Consider the following 27,589-nt stretch of genomic DNA (forward strand, 5'->3'; position numbering starts at 1 on the left):
CTAACAGCACACCATCAGGTCCTATAGACTTTCCTCAATCAAGTAATTTCAGCAGTTTTTTCTATTATGTATTCCCATCATCGTCTCATTCATGTTATAGACAAGTATAGGAACTGTATTCTGATCTTCAGTGAAGCAAGTCTGGAGGACAGAATGGAATATTTCAGCCTTCACTTTTATACCTTTCATTTTGACAATGTCATGGTCAGTGAGAATTTGGACAGAGGACTTCATTTCATTAACTGATTTTATACAGAACTAAAACTTTTTAGGGTGTCCAGACTTCTCAATGGGGAATTTGAATGAATTCATTGAACACTTGCCACACAGCATTGCTTACACTGATTCTGACTTTTTTGAGCTTTTTGCCTGTCATCAAGTCTTCAGATGTGAATCCGCTTTTCAGCTTTCTCTGCTTACACAGTAGCTTACTAAAATAGTTATTGAGTTATGGTGCCTCCTTCCTACCCCTAACTACCCATAACACCAACTTGTTTAGTTTATGGAAAACAGTACATTTCAATTTGTGCCACATTCTCCTCCCCAAAGTTGAATATTTGGTATTAAACGCTCAGTTCTCACCATTTTCACAGCACACTTGTTAATTAGGACTACTTTCCTTTCTTAGCATTTTGTCAATTTGAGTGATACATGTGCTGTAAGAGCCTTGGAGTCACTGATACATATCCCCACACTACTGAACCTAAAATTTTGGCCCTGCTCATTGACAGCGGATCCGACATGTTTTCTTCAAGTATGGGCTATATAATTTTAAGAGAATGCACTTAGTAGAGCATCACAAGATTCTTCTTTATCACCACCCTTTTCTAATCCTTGTGTCTCCCATTCTACAGATCACATATTGAAACCTCCCCCTATTACTACTGAATGAGTAGAGAATTTACATGCAATGTTTCCAACACTTTCAATAGTGTGATACTTGGTATAGGTGGAAAATGAAAACATTAAATTACTATTTGAACAAAATTTGACATTTATCTTCACATAGATTATCTTTCATTTGGACTCTGTATTTATCTCATTACACATTATGGATCCTACATAGCAACAAATATTACAATGAAAAGCATTTTACCACCATTGGTGTCCAACTAATCCTTTTAGTAAATGTAACATTCTCAGTCTACTTTTTACTGCTCTTTATTTATGATTTCACCAATTCTCTGTTCAAAAACCTCATGTATATAGTACATATACACTGCTATCCCAGAAAATGCTTCTGCAATTAAGTGAATGATTGACCTATTATGGAGACTCAACATTCTACACCCAATAGCACACATTAATCATCACAGATTCGATGGGACCTTTGGTTTATGTCGTCCACCTAACTGCAACCCAGCTACAAATCATTAGCTGTTCTTTCATTCCTTGGACAATCACTTTGACTTTCTCGTACAATTTATCCAATAATGAGATATAATGTAGGCCTAATTATTCCCTTTTTCAGATGGTTCATAAGCTTCACACCTTGTGAATGCCTCCCTTCCTCCAAATAATAATAACAATAATAAATTCTTTTGAAGCTGAAAAAATATTTTAATTTCTTCTTTAGTTGCTTAACCATTGGTTTATGTTCTTCTTAAAAAGCTTCAAAGCAAATAGAGGACATAGAAATGGACAGCCCTAGCACTGAGAAGCAACTGAAACAGCTGTAAACAAATAAGTCTTGAGGTACAGGTGGAATCACAACACAGTTTTACAGAGAGTAATATTCAGCATTGGGCACTTACTTTGCTTTCACTTATTATGAAATTCTCACCCAGTGCAAAGTACCCAGCAACTGGGAGAAAAGTGCAGGTGCCTGCAATAGAGAAGAACAGTAAGAGAATGAACGCAGAAAATCACAGACTAGTATCCTTAAGATCAGTTTTCTGCAGAATTCTTGACCACTTTCTGAGTTCAAATACAATAAATTTCCTTGAGACAGAATAGCTTCTGTCTGCAAACCAGCACAGATTTAGAAACAGTCAATCCTTTGAACCACAGATGAAGGGCAACAGGCAGATTCCATATTCCAAAATTTCTGGAAAGTGTTTGACACAGTGCGCAACTGCAGACTGTTAATAGAAGTCCAAGTACATGGAACAGGTTCCAAAGTATGTGAATGGCTCAAAGACTTCTTAAGTAATAGAAAACAGTACATTGGTCTGGATTGCAAGCGTTCATTAGAGACAAGGGTATCATCAGGAGTGAAAGTGTGAAAGACCACTCTTATTCTCTGCAACTATTTACTGATGATGCTGTACAGTGCAGGAAATTGTCATTGTGCAATTGAAGGATATTATAGGATGGGTTAGATAGAATTAAGTCAGTGATGCTGAGGGAATTAGATTAGGAAATGAGACACTTAAAGTAGTAAAGGAGTTTTGCTATTTGGGGAGCAAAATAACTGATGATGGTCGAAGTAGAGAGGATATAAAATGTAGACTGGTAATGGCAAGGAAAGCGTTTCTGAAGAAGAGAAATTTGTTAACGTCGAGTATTGATTTAAGTGTGAGGAAGTCATTTCTGAAAGTATTTGTATGGAGTGTTGCCATGTATGGAAGTGAAACATGGATGATAAATAGTTTGGACAAGAAGAGAACAGAAGCTTTCGAAATGTGGTGCTACAGAAGAATGCTGAAGATTAGATGGGTAGACCACAGGAGAAGAGGAGTTTGTGGCACAACTTGACCAGAAGAAGGGATCGGTTGGTAGGACATGTTCTGAGGCATCAAGGGATCACCAATTTAGTATTGGAGGGCAGCGTGGAGGGTAAAAATCGTAGAGGGAGACCAATAGATGAATACACTAAGCAGATTCAGAAGGATGTAGGTTGCAGTAGGTACTGTGAGATGAAGAAGCTTGCACAGGATAGAGTAGCATGGAGAGCTGCATCAAACCAGTCTCAGGACTGAAGACCACCACAACAACAACAACAACAACAACAGATAGAATATCTATTTGGTCTGTTGAATGGTACCTTTCTCTAAATGTAGAAAAATGTACATGAATGTAGATGAGTAGGAAAAACAATCCTGTAATCTTCGAGTACAGTATTAGTGGCAGCCACTTGTCACAGTCATGTTGATTAAATATCTAATCTAGGCACAATGTACAAAGTGATATGAAATGGAATGGGCACATACGATTGGTAGTACTGAATGGTCAACTTCAATTAATTCTAGGAATAGGTAGCTCATATGCAAAGGTGACCATGTATAGGACACTGGTATGACCAATTCTTGAGTGGTGCTTGAGTGTTTTGGATCTTCACCAGGTCAGATTAAAGGAAGACATGAAAGCAAGTTATAGGTGTGCTGCTAGATTTGTTACTGCTAGGTTCAATCAACATGTAAACATTACAGAGATGTCTCTTAAACTCAAATGGGGGAAATCCCTGTAGGGGAGAAAATTTATAGAACCAGGTCTTTCAATGACTGCAGTACAATTCTACTCTTGCCTCTTTTGTGAGTGTAATAGGAGAGGGAATGACTCCCTGCCGCCGTTGCATAAGCAGCTGCCAGAGAAAGTCGTATTCTCCTAGCTCGCTCATTTGTTACATAGTTTAATTCTTAATTTCTTTGCGAGTTTTTGGTACTTGCATTGTTTAATTCCTAAATTTCGGGCGCATTATAGTATTTGAGAGTTGTAGAATCGCGATTTAGTACTTGAACTGTGTAAAATCGCGTGGTCTCCTTCCGCCGCCAAGCAGTGTGTCAGCATTGCGCAAGTAGCAGCATTACTGCATTTACCAGGCAATCTTGTATTTTAATAACAGTTTAAATTTTGTGTTGATTTGTTTGTGCTCTCTGTAGATTAATTCAGACGTATTTTGCACAACAGTTTTTAGCATGGATAGGGAGTGCAACTGCTGTGTTCGGATGCAGGCTGAGTTTGCATCCCTTCGCTCCCAGCTTCAGGCAGTGTTGGCTTCGGTCACACAGCTTGAGGCTGTTGCCAATGGGCATCACTGTAGGGGGTCCGGATGGGGGTTTGTCGGGGACGGCCAGCTCGTCCCACGCATCCCCCGATCGGACTACGACTGTGGCTGCCCGGGATACTGCCCACATTGAGGCTGATCCCTCAACTGTGGTAGAGTGGGAGGTTGTCTCGAAGTGTGGCAGGGGGCCAAAGACATTCCGGAGGGCTGAATGGAAGGCCTCTCCAGTTTGTCTGACAAACCGATTTCAGGCTCTGTCTCCGGCTGATACTGATGTTCGGCCACAGATGGCTGCTTGTCCTGTTCCAGAGGTTCTCCCTCAGTCTGCAAGATCCAATCAGTCACAGAGGGTGGGCTTACTGGTAGTTGGGAGCTCCAACGTCAGGCGCGTAATGGGGACCCTTAGGGATATGGCAGCAAGAGAGGGGAAGAAAATCAATGTGCACTCTGTGTGCATACCAGGGGGAGTCATTCTAGATGTGGAAAGGGTCCTTCCAGATGCCATGAAGGGTACAGGGTGCACCCATCTGAAGGTGGTCGCTCATGTCGGCACCAATGATGTGTGTGGCTATGGATCGGAGGAAATCCTCTCTGGCTTCCGGCGGCTACCTGATTTGGTGAAGACTGCCAGTCTCGTTAGTGGGATGAAAGCAGAGGTCACCATCTGCAGTATCATCGACAGGACTGACTGCGGACCTTTGGTACAGACCCGAATGGAGGGTCTGAATCAGAGGCTGAGACGGTTCTGCGACCGCGTGGGCTGCAGATTCCTCGACTTGCGCCATAGGGTGGTAGGGTTTCGGGTTCTGCTGGATAGGTCAGGAGTCCACTACATGCAGCAAGCGGCTACACGGATAGCAGGGGTTGTGTGGCGTGGACTGGGCGGTTTTTAGGTTAGATGGCCTCGGGCAAGTACAGAAAGGGCAACAGCCTCAAAGAGTACAGAGCAAAGTCACGACATGCAGGGACCAAGCAGCAATCGGTATTGTAATTTTAAACTGTCAAAGCTGCATTGGTAAAGTACCTGAACTTCAAGTGCTGATAGAAAGCACTGAAGCTGAAATCGATATAGGTACAGAATGCTGGCTGAAACCAGAGATAAATTCAGCCGAAATTTTTACAAAGGCACAGACGGTGTTTAGAAAGGATAGATTGCATGCAACCGGTGGTGGCGTGTTTGTCGCTGTTAGTAGTAGTTTATCCTGTAGTGAAGTTGAAGTGGATAGTTCCTGTGAATTATTATGGGTGGAGGTTGCACTCAACAACCGAGCTAGGTTAATAATTGGCTCTTTTTACCGACCTCCCTACTCAGCAGCATTAGTGGCAGAAAAACTGAGAGAAAATTTGGAATACATTGCACATAAATTTTCTCAGCATATTATAGTCTTAGGTCGAGATTTCAATTCACCAGATATAGACTGGGACACTCAGATATTTAGGACGGGTGGTAGGGACAGGGCATCGAGTGACATTATACTGAGTGCACTATCCGAAAATTATCTCGAGCAATTAAACAGAGAACTGACTCGTGGAAATAACATCTTGGACCTACTGATAACAAACAGACCTGAACTTTTCGACTCTGTAAGTGCAGAACAGGGAATCAGTGATCATAAGGCCGTTGCAGTATCCCTGAATATGGAAGTTAATAGGAATATAAAAAAAGGGAGGATGGTTTATCTATTTAGCAAGAGTAATAGAAGGCAGATTTCAGACTACCTAACAGATCAAAACGAAAATTTCTGTTCTGACACTGACGATGTTGAGTGTTTATGGAAAAAGTTTAAGGCAATTGTAAAATCCGTTTTAGACAGGTAAGTGCCGAGTAAAACTGTGAGGGATGGAAAAAACCCACCGTGGTTCAACAACAAAGTTAGGAAACTACTGCGAAAGCAAAGAGAGCTTCACTGCAAGTTTAAACGCAGCCAAAACCTCTCAGACAAACAGAAGCTAAATGATGTCAAAGTTAGCGTAAGGAGGGCTATGCGTGAAGCATTCAGTGAATTCGAAAGTAAAATTCTATGTACCGACTTGACAGAAAATCCTAGGAAGTTCTGGTCTTACGTTAAATCAGTAAGTGGCTCAAAACAGCATATCCAGACACTCCGGAATGATGATGGCATTGAAACAGAGGATGACATGCGTAAAACTGAAATACTAAACACCTTTTTCCAAAGCTGTTTCACAGAGGAAGACCGCACTGGAGTTCCTTCTCTAAATCCTCGCACAAACGAAAAAATGGCTGACATCGAAATAAGTGTCCAAGGAATAGAAAAGCAACTGGAATCACTCAACAGAGGAAAGTCCACTGGGCCTCACGGGATACCAATAGAAAAAAAGGATCCTTTATTGTATGATTATATGATAGCGGAACAAACAGTGATAGCAGTTACTTCTGTAAAATATCTGGGAGTATGCGTGCAGAACGATTTGAAGTGGAATGATCATATAAAATTAATTGTTGATAAGGCGGGTAACAGGTTGAGATTCACTGGGAGAGTCATTAGAAAATGTAGTCCATCAACAAAGGAGGTGGCTTACAAAACACTCGTTCAACCTATACCTGAGTATTGCTCATCAGTGTGGGATCCGTACCAAATTGGGTTGACGGAGGAGATAGAGAAGATCCAAAGAAGATCGGTACGTTTCGTCACAGGGTTATTTGGTAACCATGATAGCGTTACGGAGATGTTTGGCAAACTCAAGTGGCAGACTCTGCAAGAGAGGCGCTCTGCATTGCGGTGTAGCTTGCTCACCAGGTTTCGAGAGGGTGCGTTTCTGGATGAGGTATCGAATATATTCCTTCCCCCTACTTATACCTCCCGAGGAGATCACGATTGTAAAATTAGAGAGATTCGAGCATGCACGGAGGCTTTCAGACAGTTGTTCTTCCTGCAAACCATACGCGACTGGAACAGAAAAGGGAGGTAATGACAGTGGCATCTAAAGTGCCCTCCGCCACACACCGTTGGGTGGCTTGCGGAGTATAAATGTAGATGTAGATGTAGATGTAGTAGTGGTACAAGGTACACTCCACCATGCACAGCATGGTAACTTGCAGAGTAGAAACACAGATAGATACAGATGTAGAACTATGTAAAATATGCAAAGGCAATCACTTACCTACAGCGGACTGGTATGTGGTGCACAGAAACACTTAATAGGAAACAGTTAATACTAGGTTTCAAACTCTTGCTCTTTTTCTAGTACGAACACACACATTCACACACACATTCACACAGACACCCAAACATACACGTTCAGACTAACAGCGAGACAGTTACCATGATTGTGGACATTTGGGTGTCTATCTGACAATCCTACCTATTGCTCGTGTCATCTAAGAAGGCAGTGCAATTTCACTAGTCAACAGCAGTGCTAATTAAAAGTAAAAGAATAGGCTGGCTAGAGCATGTCCTAAGGATGTAGAACACAAGAATGACAATGAAAGTCTTCGAATGGGAACCACAAGGAAGAAGATTAAAAGGAAGACACCATAAGCAATCGTTCGATGACTTGGAAGGAAATATCAGAGCCCTACGAATCAGAGAACAGATAAGGAAAATAAACAAGAGGGCAGAATGGAAGGAAACTGTTAAGCGTGCAAAGACCGGCACACAGTTGTGAAGCTCCAAGAAGCAGAAGATTCTCTTCCCACTAAATGCATTTCACCAAGGACATTCCAGAGAGTAATATCCTATCAACAAAGAGGTCATTAGTTACAGAACTCGCATTCAGAATGGACAACAATGAGAAAGGAATAAGGTAATGTTCTTTTCAAACGTATCATACCAATATTTATCCTAAACAATCAAGGGATGGGTAAAAGGGGAAAATGAACCCTTCTCCTAAATGACGGTCTGGCATCTTAACCACTGTACTACATCACTTGGTTGGAATTTATGGAGTGCTTCTAAATATGAGAGGATTCATTAGATACTTCAATGACAATAATTTATTTTCAATTCAAAAAGGAAAAACACACACACTGTTGAGCCAGAACATTCTGAGCAGTTGCTTCGTATCATACTGACCCATCTTTGGAACTTAGTACAGTAATACTTCTGTATGGCTTGGGATTTAGCAATTCCTTGGTAGGCACTAACTGTTGATGCACAGGTCATAAATTTCCTGTAAATTACAACGTGGTGTTTGGTGGGTGAGGAGCTGGCATTCAATAGCATTCCAAATGTGTTCCACAGCATTCAGGTCTGGCAAATTTGGTAGTCAAGACATGACATGAATTGACTTTTATACTTCCCTATCCATGGGAGAATGGGTTTGGCCTTGTAAGATGAACTATTAGCCAGTTGGAAGATGCCATTACCTTTACAGAAGACACCATGCACAAAGGGACCTAGGTGATCTTCCATAGTGCCTTTGATTACTAACAAAGGTCCCATAGAAGCACAGATGAATGTTCCCTACAGCTCCATTTAGACTGCATCTTTGGAAAGGTGCACATTCCGAGCAGCCTTTCACCTGGACAATGGCTTATCTGGACACGATCACTGACCTTGATTAACAAGAAATACAATTCATCCAACCAGCTAACACATTTCCACTGATCTACTGTCCAATCTCAGTGATCCAGTGCCCACTACAATCTAAACTGATGATGATAATGAGTCAATATGGAAGCATGTAAAAGGGGTCACCTACTGCGGAGCCTCATTTTCAACAATGTTTGTTGCATGGTGTGCTTCAAAACACTTGTGCCTGCATCAGCACTGTACGGTGTCATCAGATCTGACACAGATTGTCACCTACCCTGTTTTACATAGCAGGCAATCCTACAACCTCAATATTCAGTGACGAGGTGTGGATGCCCAACACCTTGTCTCCTACTTGTGGTTTAACATTCATAAACCACTTTGCATAGATCCTCAACACAGTAGCATGTGAATAACAAATCAGCTTCATTGTTTCAAAGATGCTCATTCCCACATGCTGGCCATAACAATCTGCCATTTGTCAAAGTCACTGATCGCATGGATTTCTCTATTTGCACTCTATATCATCCCTAGAATAATTTTTCATTCATCTCTGCTCTGCTTAAACACTTCCTTACCATGTTATGTGCCTGGAATGACACCAGGCAGCATTCAGCTTGTGGTGGGCAGGGATCTTAATGTTCTGGCTCGTCTGTGTATCAATAACAGCAAATCTAGACTATCTTAAGCTTGGAGGCACTGTTCTACAAAAAGAATACATTCATTTGTGGTAAACCCAAATGCAAAAACTTTGGAGTATGAAATCAATAAAATTTTCTCCTAAATAAGCACTAGGACCCATTTAACAAAGTAAATGTCTGAGACACAGAAATGCACATACAACAATGAAGGCTTCCAATTTATGTTCGGAGTGTCCGTTACATATTCCCACTTCACGGAAGTAGACACATCTCTGCTTTCAGGCACTCTAAGTTAAATTTTACTGGCCATATTAAAGAATTCTGGGATGCACTCGGCCTTGTGATGCCAATTGAGGAGCTACTTGACCGAATAGTAGCGGCTTCGGTCAAGAATACCATCATAGAGACCAGGATAGCGGTGTGCCGACCCCACACCCCTCCTATCCGCATCCTCCTCTGAGGATGACACGGCTGTTGGAAGGGCCCGGTAGGCCACTTGTGGCCTGAACACAGAGTGCCTTTTATATTAAAGAATTCTTCGTCACTGATGGAAAGAACAAGAATGTCAAAAACGGAATAATGTGCAATGTTCTTATGTATGGTTCTGTCAATTTCATTAATGTTTTCATGACAATGGACAATATCACAGAAGAAAAATTTGTGAATGTATGAGGTGGAGTGTATTATGTGTCTATTCATCACAGATATATACAGTACAAACATTGTAACAGATTAAGGAGGGGATACTGTTACTCAGATTACTATAACCAGGTAGCCATAGAGTTACAAAAAAGATTATTTCATATTGTAATGAACACATTATAGAGTGGTCAAAACACGAACAACTGCAGATGACAGTATAAGAAATCTCTCAAACAGTGTTCCAATTTGTTAAATTTTAAAACACTAAAAAAGGACTACAGCAACTATTTCTTGGAGAGCAAAACCTATTGTCTTGAAAATGCAATACTGAAAAACATATACAAGGAAAATTATTTCCAAACAGCAACTAAAAATGAAATAAAGATGAAAATCATAGGGTAACAGAAGTGATGGTTTTTTTTTTCTGAAGCAGTGATTCTTTTATCTGGTATGAGTGGACTGGACAAAGTAGGACTAAGTGCAGCATTAAAGTCACCTGGGGCAGCAGGTCAAGAGGGACACATCAATAATAGATGAGATAAAAGAATAAAAAAACCTTACAGAACACTGCATGTTATGAGATTTGTGTTGACACAGCATTAGACAACTGTACCAACTGAATTTATCAGGTCCAAACGATCATTATGGTAGATTCAAATTTTTGTCTTCAAACAGATAAATAAATTGTCTTATCAAAAGGAAAATTCAACAGAGAAAACTATTAAATTGTAAACTGTAAGACAAAATTGCTGACCAATGCTTACCATCAGGAGGCAAGATATTTAGTACTGCCGACAGACGCATTTAAAAAGTGCACAACACTTCTAGCTTTTGGGAAGTGAAGTGGATTATGTTGGGGAAACTTAAAGAAAAAGGACAGATGAGAGACCCATCTGTCGTGATGAACACCTCTGTCTAATGTTGTCCTCACTAAAGGTGGTCCCTCTCATAGGAGAGTCTAAGTGACCTATCCTTCCTTATTAAACTTCCCAAACCTATCCTTCCTGAGGGATGAAACTATTGCCTGTGCTTATTGACGTTGCTAAATATTTTGTCTCTTAAAGGTAAATATTACATAAGTATTCTCTAACTTTCAAAGAAAGTTGCAAAATATGATGGTGGAGCATTATGAATATGTGATAAAAGTGCAAAAGAATAACCTGATAAGAGCATCCCGGTCTACCCAGTGGAGGCGGCCTAACATGCTCATTGATGAAAGGACCCACCAAGAGTAGCACACATCCGGTAGCTTTTCTGGACGCCCATTCAGACCTCCAGACGGTAGCTGACGCTCACAAAGCCACCAGCCCAGTAAGTCTGCATCGATTTTGTGCAGTTGACCTGCAAGAAAAGAAATAATTTAAATTTGCTGACATGTAATTCAAAATTAATTCATTTTTTTCTGTTCTGTATCTAATATTCATGTTTTAATCATTTTTTAAATTTAATCACTTTATGAAAATTTATTTGCATTGATGTTAAATACACTCCTGGAAATGGAAAAAAGAACACATTGACACCGGTGTGTCAGACCCACCATACTTGCTCCGGACACTGCGAGAGGGCTGTACAAGAATGATCACACGCACGGCACGGCGGACACACCAGGAACCGCGGTGTTGGCCGTCGAATGGCGCTAGCTGCGCAGCATTTGTGCACCGCCGCCGTCAGTGTCAGCCAGTTTGCCGTGGCATACGGAGCTCCATCGCAGTCTTTAACACTGGTAGCATGCCGCGACAGCATGGACGTGAACCATATGTGCAGTTGACGGACTTTGAGCGAGGGCGTATAGTGGGAATGTGGGAGGCCGGGTGGACGTACCGCCGAATTGCTCAACACGTGGGGCGTGAGGTCTCCGCAGTACATCGATGTTGTCGCCAGTGGTCGGCAGAAGGTGCACGGGCCCGTCGACCTGGGACCGGACCGCAGCGACGACAGATGCACGCCAAGGCCGTAGGATCCTACGCAGTTCCGTAGGGGACCGCACCGCCACTTCCCAGCAAATTAGGGACACTGTTGCTCCTGGGGTATCGGCGAGGACCATTCGCAACCGTCTCCATGAAGCTGGGCTACGGTCCCGCACACTGTTAGGCCGTCTTCCGCTCACGCCCCAACATCGTGCAGCCCGCCTCCAGTGGTGTCGCGACAGGTGTGAATGGAGGGACGAATGGAGACGTGTCGTCTTCAGCGATGAGAGTCGCTTCTGCCTTGGTGCCAATGATGGTCGTATGCGTGTTTGGCGCGTGCAGGTGAGCGCCACAATCAGGACTACATACGACCGAGGTACACAGGGCCAACACCCGGCATCATGGTGTAGGGAGCGATCTCCTACACTGGCCGTACACCTCTGGTGATCGTCGAGGGGACACTGAATAGTGCACGGTACATCCAAACCGTCATCGAGCCCATCGTTCTACCATTCCTAGACCGGCAAGGGAACTTGCTGTTCCAACAGGACAATGCACGTCCGCATGTATCCCGTGCCACCCAACGTGCTCTAGAAGGTGTAAGTCAACTACCCTGGCCAGCAAGATCTCCGGATCTGTCCCCCATTGAGCATGTTTGGGACTGGATGAAGCGTCGTCTCACGCAGTCTGCACGTCCAACACGAACGCTGGTCCAACTGAGGCACCAGGTGGAAATGGCATGACAAGCCGTTCTACAGGACTACATCCAGCATCTCTACGATTGTCTCCATGGGAGAATAGCAGCCTGCATTGCTGCGAAAGGTGGATATACACTGTACTAGTGCCGACATTGTGCTTGCTCTGTTGCCTGTGTCTATGTGCCTGTGGTTCTGTCAGTGTGACCATGTGATGTATCTGACCCCAGGAATGTGTCAATAAAGTTTCCCCTTCCTGGGACAATGAATTCTCGGTGTTCTTATTTCAATTTCGAGGAGTGTATATGTAACTGCACTGCCCAAAAGACAAGTGATGGAGGTGTCAGTCACCAAACAGGCAAAATTTGAATACAGGCTTCTAAATACTGATTTCACAAATGCTATACATTTTTTTGAAAAAATCTGATAAATAACACAAATTTAATATGTTCCACTGTGAACTATTTATTGCTTACGAATAGTTGTGTTAATAATGCACTGTCCTCAGTTACAATTATTAATTCTCCCACTAAGCACAATGCATTATAAAACAGCAACTCAATTCTGAAGGACTACATTTACTTTTCTTGGGCCTTGCATCCACTTCAGTCTGTCACCTATAGGTAAAAGAACAATACAGGTCTTAATTTTACGCAAAGAACATATCGGATGACATAAATACTTACACCTATTGTGACTGAAGAGAATGTATTATAACAAAAATATTCCTCACCTACAAGTTATAATCATGGGCAGCCCATGATGAAATGTCTGGTGATTATGTATGTTTTTGTTGTTGTAGTTGTGTCTTCAGTCCTGAGACTGGTTTGATGCAACTCTCCATGCTACTCTATCCTGCGCAAGCCTCTTTGTCTCCCAGTACTTACTGCAACCTACATACTTCTGAATCTGCTTAGTGTATTCATCTCTTGATCTCCCTCTACTATTTTTACCCTCCATGCTGTCTTCCAATGGTAAATTTGTGATCCCTTGATGCCTCAGAACATGTCCTACCAACCGGTCCCTTCTTCTGGTCAAGTTGTGCCACAAACTCCTCTTCTCCCCAATTCTATTCAATACCTCCTCGTTAATTATGTGATCTACCCATCTAATCTTCAGCATTATTCTGTAGCACCACATTTCGAAAGCTTCTATTCTCTTCTTGTCCAAACTATTTATCGTCCATGTTTCACTTCCATACGTGGCTACACTCCATACAAATACTTTCAGAAACGACTTCCTGACACTTAAATCTATACTCGATGTTAACAAATTTCTCTTCTTCAGAAACGCTTTCCTTGCCATTGCCAGTCTACATTTTATACCCTCTCTACTTCGACCATCATCAGTTATTTTGCTCCCCAAATAGCAAAACTCCTTTACTACTTTTAGTGTCTAATTTCCTAATGTAATTCCCTCAGCATCATCCGACTTAATTCGACTACATTCCATTATCCTCGTTTTGCTTTTGTTGATGTTCATCTTATATCCTCCTTTCAAGACAATGTCCATTCCGTTCAACTGCTCTTCCAAGTCCTTTGCTGTCTCTGACACTCCAAATTTTTCTGTTGTTTCCTTTGCTGCTTGCTCAATATACAGATTGAATAACATTGGGGAGAGGCTACAACCCTGTCTCACTCCCTTCCCAACAGCTGCTTCCCTTTCATGCCCCTCAACTCTTATTAACTGCCATCTGGTTTCTGTACAAATTCTAAATAGCCTTTCACTCCCTGTATTTTACCCCTGCCACCTTTAGAATTCGAAAGAGAGTATTCCAGTCATTTATTTATTTTACTGGCAGCTGCTTTGGTTTGTTGCCTTGGTTTCAATTTAAATAAACTCATTTTAAAAAGACATTCCAGTAAAATGAAAACTTGGCATTCTCTATGCGAATTTCAGTTGGATCGTGTTGCACTGTAGAACAGGATTATTAGGGAAATCATGAATGTAAAAGTGAGGAAAGGACCAATCTTGGTTCAGATCACTTACTGACCTGCGTAAAGTTTCTTCCACTGAATAAGAAAAAGCTGCCTCAAAGTAAAGTTATACGGATTGAACCCAAAAAGCTAAAATAAAACAAACCTAATTTTTAAGAGATGTTACAGAAAGAAAAACATAGACCTGGTAAGGTATCTGAAAAAATGTGACACATACCGCTAAAGAAGCAGGACCCTTACAAGGGACGTGTACACACTCATGATAAGACTGGAAACTGTGATAAGGCAGCCACTCAAAGAGCAATGGCCTATAAAAGATGACATAGTGACAAAAAAGCATTCACTGCAGAGTACAAAGAAGTACAGAAGCAGACTGCAAAAACCCTCCACAAAGCCAAAAGAGTCACAATCACGTAAGAAATTGAGAGCATTGAGTCAGAATTCAGAAGAAACAGTGGAAAGCATCAAGTAAACTCTTAACACAGACACATTCAAAAATAAAATTCATGGGAAAACTCTCCATAGGGTTTGTAATTAAAACTGTAGTTTGATGAGGTTGTGCACTGTTTCCAGTTCTCTTCAAGTTTGTATTACAATAGGTCATTCGAGAATGGGAAAAGAAATTAGCCAGGGAAGTGGTATCATCAAATAACAGTATTAGAGTTAATTACCTTGCCTTCACCAATGATGTGGCAATCTTGTAAACAAAAACAGAGACTGCTGTGGAACAGATAAACATGCTGAAAGAACAGGCAAAAAAAGATGGCTTCTAAATTTCTTTCAAGAAAATATAGTATGTAACCAATATCCAAATAGCACCTCATCACATAGCACAGAGTAAGGTAAATTAGACAAAGTGGACAGTTTCAGTCAGATACAGTGGTGAAATAGTGCAGAGGAAAACTAATGAAAAAGAAGCCAATGACAGCAGCCAAGAGAAGACGGCTGCTGCTTCTTATAGACACATGTCCTATACAACAAAAAGATAAACTCAAGAAAAACTGAACTTAGGCACTATAATACAGGCATCAAAACTGAATGTCAGTATGCAAGTGAATGCCTCAGAATGACGAAAGGCTGGGCTGCAAGAAGGCAAGAAGTTTGAACCCAAGATTCTTCACAAAACAATGGATCCTAGAATAAAAGACATTGCAGACATAAAAAAAGAGAGGAATTATACAGGGATAATGAATGGCCGATGGAGTCAATAACAAAGCAATGATTGAAGTTCTATGGACATTTGTTCAGGATTTACACAACATGACTAACAGAGCAGATTTTTAATGTGTCGTACAACGTAACTAGAGTCCCTGATAAATGACAAAGAAGTAAGGAAAGACGTCACAAGCACTTAAGTGAATGAGGAGGGCATCTATAAACCAAGTGCAAATCACTGATCTTGGTTGCTTAGGGATTTCCGTGATGAGCAAATTCAGGACAGCACTGGACAGCAGAAAGATGACACGTGGCCACAAAAATAATAGAACACTTTTGGGCTGCAAAAGTGTTCCAGAAATTAAATTAAATTAAATTCAATTCAAAATTAACAGCCTCAGTTGTGGAGTTACCTAGATTTACCTAGGTTTCAATTGGGATAACCCAACCTTCTTCAGAATTACACTTACTACTGTTTGTCCATAATGGACATTGTCAAACTAAAAATACAAATCTAGGTAACTCCACAACTGAGGCTGTTAATTTTGAATTTAATATTTATACAGTTGCTGACAGGGCCGCAAAATGCTTAAAGTATTGATGTTCCAGAAATGTCTTATAGTTACTTGATGTGGTATCTAATTGCTCTAAATGAGGTAAAAAAATCAATTTAATAAGGCTATCGTCAGATAACTAACTATTGCCAACAAAACAAGTTTGGATATGCAGATGTTATATATCAGATTCTGAATATATGTCATTTTACACGTAGTTCAATGTGCGGCTCTGTAGCTCAAAGTTAGTTACTACCAAAGACTAGATCACCCCGGAATTTCATTTATATCAACACAAATAAATGTACAGTTTTGATAATTTTCAGAAACTATCATTGTCCTGTGCATAATCTAATTTTTAGTAAATCGGCATTTGTGATTTAGTCACTGTAGCAGATATTGCAATTAACATTATGTTAACATCCAGTTTTCCTCGAAAGAGAAGTATATCTTATATATATTACCTCTATTTTGAGTTTGTTAATATCTATAATTACATCAAAAAGTTTTAAGAAACCAGCAATTTTTATCACAGGTTTTTCTGATTCCTTAATAGAAATCTTGTTTTGTGTATATGCTTCAATTCTTATAGGGAATTAGCAACTTTACAGCTCAAGACATTAAAAGATAATCAGCCAGCTTAATTTGAAGTTGTTTGTTCACTGTCCTATAACACATTGCACCAGCTAAAATGCAGCCCCACTGTGAATGCTGTTCTCAAATACAGAATGAGTTGATAGGTCAGCAGCTGGAAATTGCTCTGTCAAATGACTAGCAGCTGCTGCAAATTGTTGTGTTGGAAGAGCTCCCCAGTCATGTAGCTGTAGTACTATCTGCCCCTGTGGATCCTGTCTCCTCTGTAGAAACTACAGGATCTGCCATTACTTGTCCTCTTGACTGCAACTGGCATTTCAATGGCAGGGTCGGGCATCCTGTACAGGTTGGATGGGGCCAGGGAGGACTCAGGGTGTTGCACCAATCCCCCTAACCAAGTCTGAGTCACTATCTTTCACTGAAACAAACGGAGCCAGTGGGACTCACTTCAACTGTTTTGGGGAAACCTGTTTTGTCTGGTGTCAAAAAGAGGCAAACACAAAACAGTGGGGGTCTATTAACTGCCTTCCATTCAAATGTGTGGCAAATGATGGTATGCCTTAGGGAAATGGCAAGGGACAGGAAAGGACATCATGTTCACTCAGTGAGTATGCCTGTGGGGCTCATTCAACATGTTGAAGAGGCTATTTTGGCAGCCACTGAAGGAGCAAGGTGCAACCAACTGTAGATTGTGGTGCACGTTGGAACAAAATATGTCTGTCACGTGGGCTCTGAGGTCATACTTGGTTCAATCCAGTGACTGGCAGAGAGAGGACCAGCCTCGCTCATGGACTTTCAAAGAAGCTCACAATTTGCAGCATTGTCCCACGAATTGATCATGCCCCTTTGGTTCTAAGTTGAGTGGAAAGACTGAACTAGAGACTTCAAAGGTTTTGTGACAGTCAAGGCTCCAACTTCCTGGACTTTAGCCATAGGGTTGAGAAGTGTAGGGTCCCCTTAAATGGATCAGCTGTGCACTACACATCAAAAGCTGCTACTCACATAGCTGATTATGTGTGGAGTGCACACACAAGCTTTTTTAAATAGGTGACTCTCCATCCACTCCAGGTAATGATAGCTGTAGGAAACCCAGATATATCAGTGTAAGATCAAAAGAAATACCCAAAAAAGGTGAGAGAATTAAAGTCCTAATGGTTATCTGCCAAAGCATTCACAACAAAGTACCAGAGTTTGAAGCACTCCTGAAAAGCAGTGAAGCTCATACACCACTACATACAGAAAGCTGGTTGAAACCTGAAATTGATAGCAGTGAGAGGCTAGTTAACAGGAAAATGGAGGTAGTTCTGATGTCTCAGTAGACAAGAAACTCAAATCCTCTGAGATACAAACAGAAACTACACGTGAGATTATTTGGGCAAGACTTAGTATCAGGGGTGGGCCCAAAATGACAACTGGAGCCTTCTATCACTCACCAGATTCATCTCCTGATGTAACTGAAAATTTTATAGACAATAGAGACTATATAGAAAATAGAGACTTTAATCATCCAAAAATCCATTGGGAAAATTACAGTTTTGTTAGTGGTGGGCTCGATAAGACATCCCATCATACATTACTTAATGCCTTCTCTGAAAACTAATTGGAACAGATATTTTAGAACCCCACTCAGGATGGAAATGTATTGGATCAAATTGTAACAAATACACATGACCTCTTTGAGGATGTCCACATCAAAATTGGTATCATAGACCATGAATCGGTTTTGGCAACAATGATTACCAAAATACCAAAGACAACTAAACCATGCAGCAAGATATATGTTCAGTAAACTAGATAGAGAATCAGTAGTGTCATATCTCAATGATGAATTTGAAACTTTCAGCACAGAATGGGTGGGACCCTCCATGGTATGCAGTCACTATAAAGAAACTTCTAAAGAAAGAGAGATTACTGCACAATAGGTGTAAAACAAAGCATTGGGTTATAAATAGAGAGGTGCTGAATAATACACTTTTAGTTGCCGAGAGAGTAATGCCTGATGCCTTCAATGACTACTGTAGCAGAATATTTTCAAAAGATCTTTCACAAAACCCAGAGAAATTCTGATTATATGGAAAGGCTGTCAGTGGCACCCAAGTTAGTGTCCAGTTCCTTTCAAATGGGACAGGAACTGAAACTGAGGGTAGCAAAGCAAAACTAAAATGATTACCTCTCTTTTTAAATGTTTCTTTGCAAAGAAAAACACAGGAGAATTGCTCTCATTTAATCCTTGTACCACTAAAAAGAAGAGTCAAATAATTATTAGTGCCAGTGGTGTTGAGAAACAGCTAAAATTGTTAAAAGTTAACAAAGCGCCAGGGCACACTGGAATCCCTATCACACTCTACACTTAATTTGTGACCAAGTTTGCACCTCTTTTAACTATGATCTATCATGGATCCCTTGAACAAAAAACCATGCCCATATCTTGGAAAAATCACAGATCACATCTGTCTATTAGAATGGTAGTAAAAGAGATCCACAAAACTACCACCAAATATCACTACCACTGACTTGTTGTACAATCTTAGAACATATTCTAAGCTCAAACACAATGATATACCTCTGACAGAATGACCTGCTCCATGCTAACCAGCGTGGATTCTGAAAACATCGATCATGTGAAACCCAACTCACTTATATCAGGGTGCTTCAACTATTTTACTGTTCTCTTCAGTCTTACCATGGGTGTTAATTTTCTTATGGTTTACCATAACTTTTACTTTGACTAAGATCTTGCGTCTTTAATTGGAATTTTGTGGTTGTATCATATGGTCTATTATGGATCTTAAATTCCTTGCAGACTGCACCTAGGTATATTTATGTATTTCTTTGTGAGGAAAGTATTCATCCTGTATTTTTAACGAGTGTGTTCTACAAAAGTCTAACCAATCTTTCGGCACTTTCATTCTCTGTTCCTTCCCTATATCTTCTATGACCTTGCTGTTTTCTTGTCTTTTCTGCCCAGGGACTAAAGTCTCCCATAAGGTATATCTCTTCCCATGTATTATTGTCACTTACAATGTCCACTGAATCCTCATAAAAATCATCCTGAATTATGATATCAGTGTCATGAGTTTGTGTATACACACCAACTATTACTATCTTGTGATCATTCTTCTTCACTTCTAAGGACATAATCTGCTTGTTTAATTCTTTCCATTTCAATAGGCTACTCTTTATGCTATAAAAGCTGACAAATAAAAATCAGTAGTGTACCTCAAAAGTGCCAGTCATGGAGGACAAGTAAAATGAGATGGCACCAAGCAGTACCATCTGCCTTATGTAGGTCAAAAAGGATTGTAATGAGGTGGTAACACTTAGAAAGAGCCTGTCAGATTGCTGTTTCCAATGTACCCAGATGGTTGGTTGTGGATCGCCCCATACTGATAAGGAGACAAAAGGCCTTGCGATTTGAAAACTCAGCATAATCATTCGGCTACCATAATTTCATGCAGTTTGCAGAATATGTTGGTATGGATAATTAGCTGGAAACTATCAAATGAACATGGGATTATTGTCTGGTGTAAGCCAGACACTGAATCATCTGATTAACTGGATCAGAAAAACATGGGAGAACTGCCAAATATCAGTAATGTCCTGCCACGATATTTGGGAGAGTGGCTGTTGCCACGTCAACACAGATATGTGGTAGCACACATGGTGAAATTTTGTAAAGTGGGCACCCAGTCTCTACAAATTGGGTCATATGTATACTGGGAAGAAACTCACCCTGAAGCACTGGCATTTAAGGTGCCAAATCAGGGCTGGGAAATATGCCTTCACACTGCAGCAATAAAACAAGATTTTGATCTTCTCTGGAAGTGAATTCTACTCTGATGAGAATGAATGCACCACTGTTTACCTTGGCTAGGGGGAGGGGGGTTCAACATACAAGACATGTGAAGTAGATCAATCACCTCTTCAAGTATTTGTGTAGTTCTTAGTGTATCTGTAGCATTAGGTTGTGGTGAAAAATAAATTCACTTACCATTTTGAGTTTCTTATGGGGTGTGATAGTAATAGATGCATTACCAAGCTGTTTACAACAGAGTAATACCCAGGATTGGTTACAATTTGCCATCTCAATTAAGATGGAACCAATTTGTAATTTGCTATGGGAGGAGAGTTTGCAAAATATCTTTTCAATATTCGCCACAAAGAACATTAGTTTAATAGAGCAGAAGACCCTCCATCTGTTCATGTGCAAAAATTGAACTGCAAGGTGTAACTGCCTGCAATTTCCTGGTTTTGTTCGCCCCTCCCTGTCCAAGGCACAGACAAGGAATAAAAGTTCCTTGGTTCGAAATGATCAGCAATGAATTGCTGTCTGTCTGAAAGGACAGCCAGGCCCTCGCCACCTCTGGGTTGTGTTAGGGGAGGAGGCCAAACTGCAAGGTCAATGGTCTCATCGAATAAGGGAAGGATGGGTAAGGAAGTCAGCCATGCCCTTTTCAAAGGAACCATCCCTGCATTTGCCTGAAGGTATTTAGGGAAATCACAGAAAATATAAATCAGGATGGCCGGTCGCGGGACTGAACCGTCGTCCTCCCAAATGCAAGTCTAGTGTGCTAACCACTGTGCCACCTCACTCGGTGTACCACCTCTGGCTGATGACTGTGGTCATTTCACGATGCTGAATATCCACCAAAATGATGCTTACTCAAAATGAGGGCTCACCCCTATGGCCACCAGCCAGCAAGAGCAAAGGACACCTTATGTGATGGTCAGTGCCAGGAGGCTTGGTGCCCCAAAACAGACAGGCACCTAATCCTTGGCACACGCCGGGAAGCAACAGGTCGATCAAGAGGGCGATAATGTGTGATTAAGGGATTACCATGATATGAATACCTGAGGAGCTCCTGCATGGATTGACTACCATGCTTGGTATTGGACAACATTCCACATATGGCCAAAACTTTCGAAAAGGCAGAGGTAAATCCAGATGTGGGAATTGAAAGTAAGTTAACCAAAATATGTGGTGTAAAATAAAGAGAATGAACTGGAAGAAGTTTCAGCACAGGACAGGAAGAAGTATTGCAATGGCTTGAGGCCACATGCTCAGCATGTATGTACTCTCAAAAGAGTTGACTCCATTAGGCAGTGCAGGAAGGTATGTGTGGTGGAGAGAGTGGAGTGTAAGAAATTAATTGACAAAGCTGTGATAAACTTTATGTTGGTCAATCAGAACGGCAGAGCCTGGGGAAAGCTGAATATTTTGTGGATAACTTAAAACTGGTTGAAAATGCGTTTTGTGAATAATGACACACTGATCTAGAAGTTCTTATGATCAAAATATCAGTGTGACTTTTTAGCCCTTCCAGGCAACATTCTTTCTGCACTTTACCATGCATCTCATGCAACAAATTAACATAAGGAAGAAGGTAAAACTACCGGCCTTACCTGTAATTGACAGCATTCCCACGCAGCAATAGATAAGTCCTGCATGGCTTTCTGCACCAGGCCTAGAGCCAAAGCCACCATCAAAGTTCATACAAGAAATAACGAATTCTACAGCTTTTTCTTCATCAATGGCATCCAACCTTCCCTGGTATGAATATGTGAGCAATTAGTTTGCAATACTGGGAAGAAAATAAGGGAAGCTGAAACCAGTTGCTTGAAAATTAAGTTTCATTGTTCAATTGTTTAACTTTTTTTATGAATCTACGCAAGTTTATTAAGAGTACACTTTATTTTAATTATACACTTAAGAGTCAATGACTAAGATTTCAAGCCACTACAGTTTTTTAAATGTGACAGAAGACCGTTGAAAATTCACTACCAATATTTTCTTTACATGAACTTACAAGCAAAGACAAGCATGCTACAGCACAAAATGAGAATCTTGTATCCACCTCTCCCCATTTGTCTCCCCAAAAACTTCCATCAGGTTGTTGCAAGTTTTTCACATATTGTACTACTTTGTCCACATCAACAGTTTCCAGTGCATCGTACATTGTAAGTATCTGGAAATCAGTTACAAAAATTCCTTTTTAATATGGGGGCATTAAAAAGACAAAAAGATAAATAATTTTCATAAGGTTAAAAGGTAGTTATGGCAACAATTAAAGATTACCTCTCAAACTGCATCCACAAATAATATACACAATTGTGCCACTGTGCAATTTTGCCATGGCATTAACACTGTATGAAAATATAACAAAGCAAAAAAAGATGGGGCAGGGAAGGGGGGGGGGGGGGAGATTCCAGAAAGGTTGGTTGGTAAGGGGACTAAACATCAAGGCCCTTGGTCAAAAGGTAGTCACCTGGAGTTAGTGATGTCACAAAAAATTGGACTGAATTATGAAAGGACATAGCAGTGTAAAATAAAAGCACTGATAGCAATCTTGTTTCCACATCTGAAAAATAAGGGTTCATCTGTGATGAGGCAAACACTACTTGCATCCAACACCCCCACCTTCCTCCCCATAACCTGATTAAGGCTGAAGACAGCTACAGAGTAAAGTATGCCTTCTAGCTGGGAGATTTTTAATAGTAGAGGTGAGAAGGCTAAAAAAATACTGGACATCAGATGGACAGACAATCATTAATGAATTCACAGGGGTTAAAACTGTAACCACGAAAAATTCACACTGTCCAAAAAGCCATCTGTACATCAGATCAGCATCTACTGGACATGGTGGTTTCACAGTTCAAGTGAAGAACTTATTATCGACCCACTACTGCCCACTACAACCGGTACTTTCAATCACTCTTTCACTACAAGCATTTTCTTGAGGCCTGGAAATAGGGTCTAGTAAAGCCATTACCTCAAAAGGATGTAGCCGCAGCACCCTCTCATTATCAACCTATTTGCATTCTTTTTGCACTGTCCAAGGCTCAGAATATATAGTTCATGGCCATCTAACAAACTACCTAACTACAAATAACATACTAGACAAATACCAATTAGACTTCCATACATATCGTAGCACAACATCTGCCTTAGTAAAGGTAACAGCTGAGTAGAAGATGATCATGAATCCACCAGAGGCAACTATCAAGTGCTTCTTAGACTTAAGCACAGCCTTTGACACTGCTGACTATCACACTTTTCTTGACAATTTCAGCAGCCAAAATTTATTGCCAAGTGCAGTGTAATGGTTTTGCACATAACTGACGTCTCATCAGCAATGCATCACGTCCAGCAACCTGAAATCACAATGATGGCAGGTAGTACTGGACATGTACACTGATGACCTCTAGTTCTATGTATGTGCAAAACCAATAAACCAGAAGACAGCTATCGAGAATCTCAGTACTGACCTGTGTGCACTATCAAAATGGGTGCAGGATATATACTTAAAGTTCAACCCATCCAAAACCCAAGCAATATTGGTCGGTCATTCTCGGCTCATTAAGCCAACGGACTGAGAATCCCTAAACGAGACAAAAATCAACCTTTCCCCTTAAGCAGAATCTAGGAGTAATAACAGATGAAATATAAATTGGACAGAGCACATAAACTGCAATGTGCAAGAAGGCATGTCTCCATGCCCTCTTGATCTGAAAGAACAGCTTGTACAAACATTTATACTTTCAGTTACTGATAACAGTGACATTATCCTCCTGCAAGGCCTTTCTCAGGAAAGCTCACGGCACCTGGAACTAGTTATGAATGCCTGTGTTCATTATATTTGTGATATTTGACTCTTTGATCACATTTCACCATCATATGGAAAGCTATCCTGGCTGCCTGCAGGCAATTTCGGAGATTTCCATACCCTCTGTTTTCTCAACTATTTTATTAATGGATAACATCCTTCATATCTCTCCTTGACTTTAATGTTCTTGCCTGAACAACATGGCAGAAATACCTGCTCCCATCAGAGCAAAATCCTTTCTACCCCCAAAATCGTTCACCCACTTTCATGAAGTTATTCTCAGTAACTGGAGCCTGACTCTTGTGTACATTCCCACATTATATCTGAGGACTCAATAACCTCTCCAGCTTCAGAAGACAGTTAATGACATATTTAGTAAAGCAACAATAATGATTGCCATTGTCCCTGCATACTCTCATTGCCCTTGCACATCGCTCCTTCCAACCTGACCTTCCTCAATTCGCAGTATTCTTAGTCAATGCAGCCTCCTTAAATTTCCTTTCCCCAGACCTCACTAAATCAGAAAACATCTATTTTGAACACATACAAATTATTCTTATTTCTGCCACAATCAATGTTGTTGTTATTGTAATTATTGTTATTGTGAAACTCTGGTATGGTATAAAAGAGGGTCCAATGGCCCTAATCAAATCAAGTTAAACAAATACACAAACAGGTAAATAATAGGCCAGTAGGTGGGAGGGGCCAAGCGAGTGTTCCTGCATGTTCTGCATGTTACAGTAACCATTCCTCATGCAGTTGTTCCACCTAATTTTTCCACCAACTGCCTCAGTTCACATGTACACAGTGTGTAACAAATTAAAACTGTTTGCCGGACCAACACTCGAACTCGAGACCCTTGCCTTTCGCGGGCAAGTGCTCTACCAACTGAGCTACCCAAGCACGACTCACGCCCTGTCCTCACATCTTTACTTCTGCCAGTACCTTGCCTCCTACATCCCGAACTTTACAGGAGCTCTCCTGCAAACCTTGCAGAATTAGCACTCCTGAAAGAAGGGATATTGCGGAGACATGGCTTAGCCACAGCCTAAGGGATGTTTCCAGAATGAGATTTTCACTCTGCAGCGGAGTGTGCGCTGATATGAAATGTCCTGGCAGTTGGTAGAGCGCTTTCCCGCGAAAGGCAAGGGTTCAGAGTTCAAGTCTCGGTCCGGCACACAGTTTTAATCTGCCAGGATGTTTCATATCAGCACACACTCCACTGCAGAGTGAAAATCTCTTTCTGGAAACATCCCCTAGGCTGTGGCAAAGCCATGTCTCCGCAATATCCCTTCTTTCAGGAGTGCTAATTCTGCAAGGTTTGCAGGAGAGCTCCTGTAAAGTTCGGAAGGTAGGAGGCGAAGTACTGGCAGAAGTAAAGCTGTGAGGACGGGGCGTGAGTCGTGCTTGGGTAGCTCAGTTGGTAGAGAGCTTGCCCGCAAAAGGCAAGGGTCCCGAGTTCAAGTCTCGGTCTGGACACAGCTTTAATCTGCCAGGACGTTTCATATCAGCGCACACTCCGCTGCAGAGTGAAAACCTCATTCTGGAGTGTGTAACAACATTGGTTTACTGTGATTTTTGTTAAGGATGTACCTTACATCATTTCACAATGTACTTTACATCATTTCACAATGTACAGAACTTTGTGCTTGTTTAATGTTTCTGTATTCTTACAGTGAAAAGGCTCATTTCTGATGATGATATGTACACATCTTGTAGGATTTTAAAGTCTGACATACTTTGAACCCAAATATTTCTGCACTAAAACTTGATGATGGTCTTAAGGCTGAAACTGCAATTGTGGAGTAAACAATTTCCACAGTGAATGGCAAATACAATGTCATTTACAAAATTCCCATGACTGTGAACCCCAACCATGAGGAGATAATTAATTCTGCATATTCTTATTCATTACTTCGCCTTCAGCTTTAACTATTTCTATTGAAACACTGTCATTTTCAGATGCCTTTCCTTTTCTCAGACCTAAAAAAAGGAGTAAACCACATGAATAGCACCCAGTTTACACTATGCATCAATTTTGATGACTGCTCTATCCCAATGATGGGCCCAGGTATGTAAGTAGTCAGTGAGAGCTACAACACTGATCAAATCTGACTGAGCAGTGTTTGCAAAGGCTGGGAGATAGATTGAGACATCAGCTACAGGTGATGACTGGGCTGCATCACATGTTACCATTGATATTCAAGACATACTGATGATTGGGCAAAATGATATGGAACTACATAATACAATGTGAGTGTTAAAAACTATAGGTTCTCTTACAACAGTCTGGATAAGTCAATGCAAAGCTCAGAGAAAGACAAATGCTCACCACATTCAATATTATCATACCTAGAAGTGTTTTAGTGTTCAAACCAACCATCGGGTTTAGGACTGCTTTACTTTATTACTTTCACTTCTGATTATATGTCTGCTATTTCAAATGATCACTTCTCCTCAGTTTAAGACCACTACCACATAAATTTATGCCACACCATTGGATACATATCACATTTTTATTAGTAATGAGTGTAGCAAGGTTGGGACACACCAATCTAGGCCACTACCAACAGGGAAAAAACCTTGTCTTCAGAAAATCAAGTAGTACTAGTAAGCCAAGCCCATCAATAAACGAAGTAACCATGTTGAGTAAACTACTGTTTGATTTAACAAACTTACAAATTGTCAGGATGCCATGAACTGCTCATTTTTACTGAACTTTGCCAGACACTATAATTGAGGGAGTGGTGGTAATCAGCAATGCAAAATCTCGTAAATTACTTTGCAGTTGAGAGTTGGAAAAACTATGAAATTTAACTAACTTATTACTAATGCCATGAAGCTGTTATCAACAAGGAAGCAGATAATTCAACTGGAAAATTATTTTCCCATTCAGTTGGTGTAATCTGTTTCCCAGAACTTTAACAGAATGTAAATTATAGGTAACTTTAATTATTAGAACATTAACTGACTGAAGGAGACTTACTGTATGATATAAACATATCTCATTGAAAATAGAGTAAGGTTGTATGACAGAATCCTAATTAATGTTGTATTATTAACAAGTAGTAAACAGCCTTACAAGATTCAGTGATACCTCTGAGTCACTGACAGATCATGCTATTATAAACATACCACGGAACGTGAGGAATGTACAAGTTAAGAAGACTATAACACCAGGCCATTATTAATTGCTAATAGACATAAGAGGCAATACAGGACACAGTTATGACAGCACACACAGCTGAGGTTCCAGTCTCTGTTCATAAGGCCTGCACAGATAAATATTTAGAACAAGCATTATCTGAAGGGAAAAATATATATATATATATATGAACCTCAGGGGCATGTATTGTCCTACTCTACTCGTAATATATATCAATTACGTTCCAGACAATATAATACATCGAGAAAAAGTTAT

General features: G+C 40.7%; 1 protein-coding gene across 2 annotated transcripts in view; it reads right to left on the bottom strand.

The window, feature by feature from the left end:
- LOC126272247 (geranylgeranyl transferase type-2 subunit beta) overlaps window positions 1–27,589 on the bottom strand; it is a 61,211-nt gene that overhangs the window by 7,775 nt on the left and 25,847 nt on the right. The window contains exons 4-6 of one of the 2 annotated variants that reach the window (XM_049974958.1): window positions 22,372–22,530; window positions 21,968–22,112; window positions 10,883–11,063 (exon numbers count right to left, since the gene is read on the bottom strand). In XM_049974958.1, the coding sequence (XP_049830915.1) occupies window positions 10,883–11,063; window positions 21,968–22,112; window positions 22,372–22,530 (485 nt within the window). The remainder of the gene's footprint in view (window positions 1–10,882; window positions 11,064–21,967; window positions 22,113–22,371; window positions 22,531–27,589) is intronic. The other variant, XM_049974959.1, reaches the window with a different exon arrangement.

This window comes from Schistocerca gregaria, chromosome 5 (assembly GCF_023897955.1).
Source record: "Schistocerca gregaria isolate iqSchGreg1 chromosome 5, iqSchGreg1.2, whole genome shotgun sequence".
Lineage (NCBI taxonomy): Eukaryota > Metazoa > Arthropoda > Insecta > Orthoptera > Acrididae > Schistocerca > Schistocerca gregaria.